Source organism: Saccostrea echinata, unplaced genomic scaffold (genome assembly GCF_033153115.1).
Source record: "Saccostrea echinata isolate AGI-Se365-2 ecotype Australia unplaced genomic scaffold, CSIRO_AGI_Sech_v1 ptg000390l, whole genome shotgun sequence".
NCBI lineage: Eukaryota > Metazoa > Mollusca > Bivalvia > Ostreida > Ostreidae > Saccostrea > Saccostrea echinata.
In genome coordinates, this window is record NW_026890138.1 from 1,921 (window position 1) to 9,507 (window position 7,587).

The 7,587-nt window shown below is 33.1% G+C and overlaps 1 protein-coding gene across 1 annotated transcript; it reads left to right on the forward strand.

The window, feature by feature from the left end:
• Nucleotides 1-351: 351 nt before the first annotated feature.
• LOC133178042 (uncharacterized) lies at nt 352-5,642 on the forward strand (the record flags this gene model as incomplete). Its single annotated transcript, XM_061312810.1, has 4 exons — nt 352-429; nt 1,099-1,147; nt 3,129-3,161; nt 4,370-5,642. Coding segments are annotated over 4 exons (1,433 nt in total), but the record flags the coding sequence as incomplete, so codon positions are not given.
• Between the last annotated feature and the right edge of the window lie 1,945 nt (nt 5,643-7,587).

Consider the following 7,587-nt stretch of genomic DNA (forward strand, 5'->3'; position numbering starts at 1 on the left):
TACACAGTGGCATTCTGGCAAAATTTCTTTGATCATACTTAAGTTAGATGACCTTAACCTTCCACCTTTACTCATGTTACACTCATATTTTTGTTGTAAAAAGAAATACATCCTTCTGCCATTCCAATTGCTATATACTAGGGATAATTGTTAAATTGTTGTGAATGTCAATAAAATACTAATTTCCATTTGCATAATAAAAATTGTCAAATAGTAATTGTCTGTACAGGATTTCCATTGTTGGCTTCTTCAAAACGTGTATAATACTGTCATACTTGGAAAAAAAAATTAAAACAGTATTCTATATACCTTTATATGTAGTGTATCTAAATTTTAATTCATAATTTTTAGGAATCTGACAGTTATATATTATGTCCCATTACTGATCAGTTTGTGAGAGCATGTGGAAATGAACTTATCTATACCAAGGTAAACAGTTTAGAGTTCCTTGTTGATGTGGTCTTTCTAGGAACAGTTAGATTAAGCTTTTTTATACATGTGTATATTACGGTAGAAAGACGTTATATACCAAAATTATGTTGAAGTTATTATTAAATATTTACATTTGCAAATGTTTTCTTTTATATAACACTATTAAAAGCAACACGTATCTATATCCGTATAAACACGGGTTCCTCGCGTCATAAACGTTCGACGTAATTTCTCAGTGACGTCATAAAGGGTCAATGCGCAATCAGTGGATCAAACACGTGCCGTTAGGTTTGAAAAATAAAACATTTCACGCGTTAAAGATTATAATCAAGCAAATATAAAATATGAATAAGTCACAAATGTAAATATAAGTAATAAGGTATCATTTTAAAACATCTATCAGGCTATAAATACAGGTTGGTACGAGATCAAATTTACCATAAAGCCCTTCAGGCTTTATGGAATTTGATCTCGTGACCAACCCGTATTTATATCCCGATAGATGTTTTAAAATGATACCTTATTTCTTAAATAAATAATGATAGAAAAAGAAATCAGTAAAATTAATATGTTACTTATATTCTTGTATTATATAAATTGGATCTTTCATTTCGGTTATGTTTTAGCTGCAGTAACTATAGTAATTGTGTATTTTTAATGTTTAAGGAGGACTCAGATGCTGCATTTTCGGATGTTGAGGACTTGGCTGATGCTGGTATGTGTCTGTTTATTACAGTTACTGTAGTAGTTTGATATGATTATGTCTCCTTCCCACCATGAAAGGCAGTCATCATTATATTTTGGGGTCACAAGGCCAATAATCAAGATTTCAACATCACTCAGCACTCACTTGAAACAATAACTGGAGTAGCTTTCAACCAATTGACTTCGTGTTCATTACAGATAGAAAATGGGTAAAGGATAAAACATAGATTATAAGGTTGTTAGGTCAAAGGTCAAGATCTAAAGTCAAGATCCTAGATATGCCTGCAAAAATATTTTTGTGTGACAATATAAGTCAAGTACATTGTAATATGTTAACTTTGTGATCACTACATAGATAGAAAGTTGTTAAAGACACCTATAGAGATATGGAGTCACTAGGTTAGAGGTCAAGTTCTAATATCTAGATTATTGATGTGTCTGTCAACACTTATGAGACATGATAATGAGTACCTTTTGAGCAACTGACTTTGTATTCACTTAATAGGTAGAAGATGGTAAAAGGAAGACTAAGATCAGTAATCAAGGTCAAAACTTGTATTGTGTATTTGTTAATATGCCTGTCAAAACTTCTGTGATATGTTAACTTATGTTTTTTTCAACCAGACTTCATATTCACTACATGCATAGAGTATGGTGAAAATAAGGAAGAACATATAAATTTCAGGGTCACTAAATCAATGTCAAGTTATATGTCAGTTTTTTAAAATGCTTACTATGAAATCACTAATTTTCGCGGGGATTTAATTTTTGTTGTTTTCAAGGTATGGAGAGACCCACAAATTCATGACCACTACGAAATGTAAAATTTAATATGCATTATTACTCAACACTTCTCCAGCCATGAAATCAAATCCCCACATATTAATTATTTTTTCTCAAACTTCAAAAATTTGCCTCCCAAAAATATGTGATTTTACAGTATTTGACATGTTTACTCATTAGACAAGTACTTGTCAACCATTGGACTTATATTCACTGCAAAGATAGAGGAAGAATTAAAAGAAGACACATAGTTTTGTGATCATGGGTCAGAGGTCAAGTCAAAAGCTGAAATTATTAATCTGCACTTACTGCAGGGCCCTGGGTGACTTTGTCAGTTTACTAGTTCAGTTTGTTTGTGGGTAATGCAGATTAGTAAAAAAATAACCTTTCAATGATTAAATGAATGTTTGCATTTGCATTGAAATTTACATCTTCGCTAGCCAAGAGTTTCAGATATGCTACTCTCCTCATGAACCCTTGGCATACGGTGCTGACAAAAGACTGGTGATCGCGATTCTTACCAGGTACGCAGATTGCGTCATTGACAGAAATAAAAAGTGTATTTAAAAAAATAATGCTTTTAAAGAAGAATTAACAAGAAGGTATTGAGTTATGTTAATTTGCTATTTAAACAAATTAAAATGCTAATCTACATCTTCAGTATTGATTCTTAATCACATATTTTGCACGTAGCTAAGATATTGGGTGACACTATATAGCTATTCATAGAATGGCATGTTATCTGATGGATCGTTATTTTCTTGAGTTTTTCATTCCCGATATTGAAGAGACAAGATATATCCCAAATGTAAATATCATCATTTTCAAAAAACAATTGCTGATTGGTCGAGCGATGTCGATCAACTCCAATCACAACTTGAGAAAAAAACCCCAATTTTTTTAACACTTTATGCCAAGGGCTTATGAGGAGAGTAGCGTATCCGAAACCCTCGGCTAGCAAAGATGTGAAATTTAACATATTTTCAATGTCTTTGCTCATGTTACAATAGTTAACTAGTCCTTCAGTAGGTGGATCTATCAAAATGTCAATACATCAAGGCCTTTGAATATGTCAGTATGTTGTCCTTTTGGTATAAGAGCATATCAGTCAATTATATTGTCCACTTTTCAACTTAGCAATGGTTTGTTGTCCTCTCGTTCTGTTACCTTGTCATTGCATATTTATTTATTTACATTATACATTTCAGGAAAGCCCTTTCATCGTTTAGTGAACAATAAAGGTATGCTTTTTATATCATATGTTTGGAGTTAAAAAAGAATATATTGACATTTTAACAAGATTTGGAAAAAATACATGTATTTAGATTTTTAGCTTATTTCGTCAAAGACCATTGTCAGTTATTGACATCACTTGACAACCATCTCTCATTGTCGGGGTCCTTTATTATTTAAATTATACATTTGAAAATTTCTAGAATTGCTGCATGCCAGGTCACTAAAGTTGGCATGAATGTTCCTAAAGAGGTTCTATGAAGTGTTGTTATTTTTTGGATTGAAAAGAATTTTACTTAGCTGCCATGTCTTCTGATAAGTTGATAAAAAATGACTTTTATCTGGAATGGCTGCATGCAAGATCACAAAAATTAGGCCTGTCAATCCATCCAATACATAGTGTCGTGATAACTCCCACTTATCTATAACTTACTGCTGCTCTTAATCTCATGAGATTTCTGAGGCATAAAATTGTTTAGGCTATTGACGATAAACAGATTCGAACAATAAGTATGCTGAAAGAACAATGTATTTGCCCAGGGTGCACTTCAGATAGTAAGTAGTCTAATTTTGAATGTTTAGTATTTTATCGACTTCCAAAACAGCTGCAAAAGTGATGATTATCACAAAGAAATGATAGAATTTGATTGAATTTGATTTGGCTTAGAGAAAAGTGTCAACTAAAATGTAATACAGAGGACTAGCTCCTCTTGAATTTTAATAGCATGGTTCACTGAATGTTAAGCAAGATATTTCACCAGGACTTTTTTCTTGTATCCTTGAATATCTACAGTCACTAAATCTTGCTGTGTATGCAACAGCATACTGTCCCCATCTAAAGGACAGTTCCTACCTTCAGTGCACAAAAGTTCCGCTAAGTTAAGTAATAGTGATATGAAGTATTTAAGTCCAAAATTTGGACCCATTCTTGATTAGAAAAAGTGCCTTTCTTCCCAGTTATTTTCCCAATTTATGCAAATGTGACCATCAAAGTTACATGCAAAAATCAAAGAGGTTCAGGAAATAGGTTTATTTACAGTGATATAAAACATTGATGATGAATCTTATACCTTCACAAAAAGTGCCAAAAATTAAATCCTTGCAAAAGTAATTTCACTACTTGGTGTTTTTATTAAATGTGGACAATTGCAAAAGTAAATTATGCAAATAATAAAAATCAGAAGGTCATTTGAATTTTTATCTTTTCTTCTTGCAGTCAAAGTCAAAAGAATTCGGAAAATCAATGGGAGGAGACCATATAACAAAAAGCTATGCTGTTATTTTTGTGGTAAAGTGTTCAACCACAGGATTCAGAAGCATCTAGAAAATGGGCACAAACATGAACTTATGGTTGCTCAGGCCTGTGCCAAAAATTCAAAGTGTGAAAGAGACAGGTTGTTTGATAAACTTAAAAATCTAGGAAATTTTAAATACAACATAGAAGTGCTCAAGGAAGGAAGTGGAGATTTAATAGTGTGCAGAAGACCAAGCAAAGAAACCCTGACATCATTGGATTACTTACCATGCATTCATTGTTATGGATTTTTCTCTAAAAAGGAACTGTGGAGGCATACAGGAAAATGCTCTTTTAAGAACACCAAATTAAAAGACCAACGAGGCATCATCGCAAGATCCAGGCTTTTACTTGCAGGGGGTATAGACTTCTGTGCAGAAAAGGAAGATTTCAGAGTCTGTGTATCAGAAGAACTGAAAGAAACTGTTTTGTTAAAAATGCGCCAAGACGAGGTGTACAGTTCTCTTGTTGATGACCCATTAATCATACAGTTTGGACAAGTGCTAATAAAGCAGTTGGGACCCAGAAGAACAAACTATGTTTCACAAAGAATGAGACAACTGGCCCGATTAAAAACCAAAATAAATGAGTTGTTGAATAAAGAGAATGATCTACATTGTTATATCACTCCAAAGCACTTTGATACAGTTGTTAAAGCAGTCCAAGACTTGGCTGGTTACCATCAGAATGAGCAGAAAATATCTGTATTTTCTACTCCGTCTCTGGCGTTAAATCTTGGACATAATTTAGTGAAGGTTGCAGAAATCAGAAGAGGCAATGCCATAAGAAAAATGGATGAAACAATGAAGAAAGAATGTGATGGATATTTGGAAATTCATAGCTCAGACTGGGCACCTGCAGTATCATCTGTAGCTTTAGCTACTCTGCAGACAAATAAATTTAATAAGCCTTTGGCACTCCCTGTAACCAGTGACCTTGTATTATTAAAAAACCACCTGGATGAACAAATAAGTGAATTGACAAAAGATTTGGAAAAGGAAGGAGAAAATGCTACCCTCTGGAAAAAGTTAGCTGGAGCAGCTATGACTAGAATTATCCTTTTTAACAAACGGCGAAGTAGTGAAGTTTCTAAACTTCTGTGTGCTAGTTATGAAAACCGTCAAAACTGGGAAGAAACCATGAATGAAGAAATAGCAAGTGGTCTGAAGCCAATGGAGAAGATCTTACTGAAGAGGTATGAATTTTTTTGACTCGTGTATTCTGAGGGTATAGCCTATTATTGTTTCTTTTCTAAAAAAAAATGGGCATTATTTTACAAAAGAATTTAGGTGTTTTTAGCTCAATTATTGAGTCATTTAAATGCCACGGGCTAAGTTGTGCTTTTCTGTCCAACTACTGTTTTCTGCATCTGTCTTGCTCTCTGTATCAGTTTATATATATTATATATATTTAAATGTATATATGACCTAAAAATTTTGCATCTTCATCTTTGACTCAAGAAATGCTGAGTACTTTCAGCCAAATTTGGCACAAAGTATCCTATGTTATGGAAGTCTCCTTCTTCCCTTGAAATTTGTAATATTTTATCTTGGGAACAGGATAAATAAAATCCACAGATTACTGCTAACTAGGGTTCCCACTTCATATGCACCATGCAGTGATTTTTCTAAACCCAATTTAGGTCTGAATGTCAGCCCTTACCCCTTTCCCCTGTCAAAAATTACCGCTTTTTTCTCCCAGTTTCAGTTGCTCTTTTCGCAAAATAAACACGTAAAGCTGCCTACCATTCCGCTTTTGTTGTAATTCTGATGATTTTTACCATAAAATTATGCTATTATGCAAAGAAAATCAATTTTATACTTTGAAATATTTTGCCTAAATTAATGAACGATTAACTTGGGAGTTAAAGTAAGGCGTCCTTCTATGAATACAAGAAGTTGAATAATAGTGGTTCTTAGAGGGTTTCGGTTCTTCACGATGTAATAATTAATGATACAAACAACATACGTAAGAAACTAATAGTAATACATGTATTATCAGGGTTTTAAACTAACCTGTAATCCTTGATAGCCATGTGGGCTACTGAACCTTGCATTCTGGGGCCCACATCAAAATTTATTCGCCCACAGATTATAACACCTTCTACTGAATATAAAAACAAAAACCCCATTTTCCATTTTTTTTTTTTTATCATGTGCTTCGTGTTTCTTTTCTATCCGTTGTAACATTACGCACAACTTATCTAAATTTGAAGTGGAACTCTTCTGTTTATGAAGATTGATATGATCATTCAATATCATAAATAGAGCACATGGCACGTTTTCATTCACAAAAAACAACAGTACTTTTTGGTTTCTTGGGCTCAATAACCTGTCGATGCCACATTGTGCCCAACACAATCACTTAGATGCTTTATGTATAAGTACTTCTTACGGATAATTATAAAGCACTTTACTGATTACGAAATTTTTCAAGAGAAAAATACAAAACATTCAGACAAAATTGAAAAACAAATATTTATCATCGTAAATTTTCTTATGCTATGTGGGCAACTTGAACGTAATTTTAAGTCGCCCACATGGAACATTAGTCGCAAATTGCGAGTGGGCGACTGTTAATTTCAAACTCTGTATTATGGCTTTTAAAAGAGTAACAGGCCATTGATTAGAAAGCTATTGAGTGATCATGGTGATATGTGCAGTAAATAAAGTCTGTTCAATTTTCAATTCAGTTTATTCTCACATTGCTTATAGCAACATAGAGAAATCGACATACAGCAATAATGTACAATTTGTATTAACATAGAAATGAAACTCTGTAATATGTGATTTGCTAGAAATTAACCTAATGCTTCTTTAAGCATGTAAATTGAAATTAGTTTGATTTGACTGCATTTAGGATACCAGTGCTTCAACACCTAGACTTAGAGTCAATAAATTATTTTAAAAAGAAACCTTCAACCTTGCTTTGTTCAGAGATCTGTACAATTACAGGTTTATTTGGAGAATAGAGTATCATTGCAAAACTAAAACTAGGAAAACATAAAGGATTACGTCTTTGCCTCTAAAATTCCACCAAAATGAGTATTGACATTACACTTTTGCAATAAAAAAATCTAAAATGGAATGCTCTTGTTCTTGGTCATTCAGACTCTCAAAATAATGGTGAGGAAATGTCAG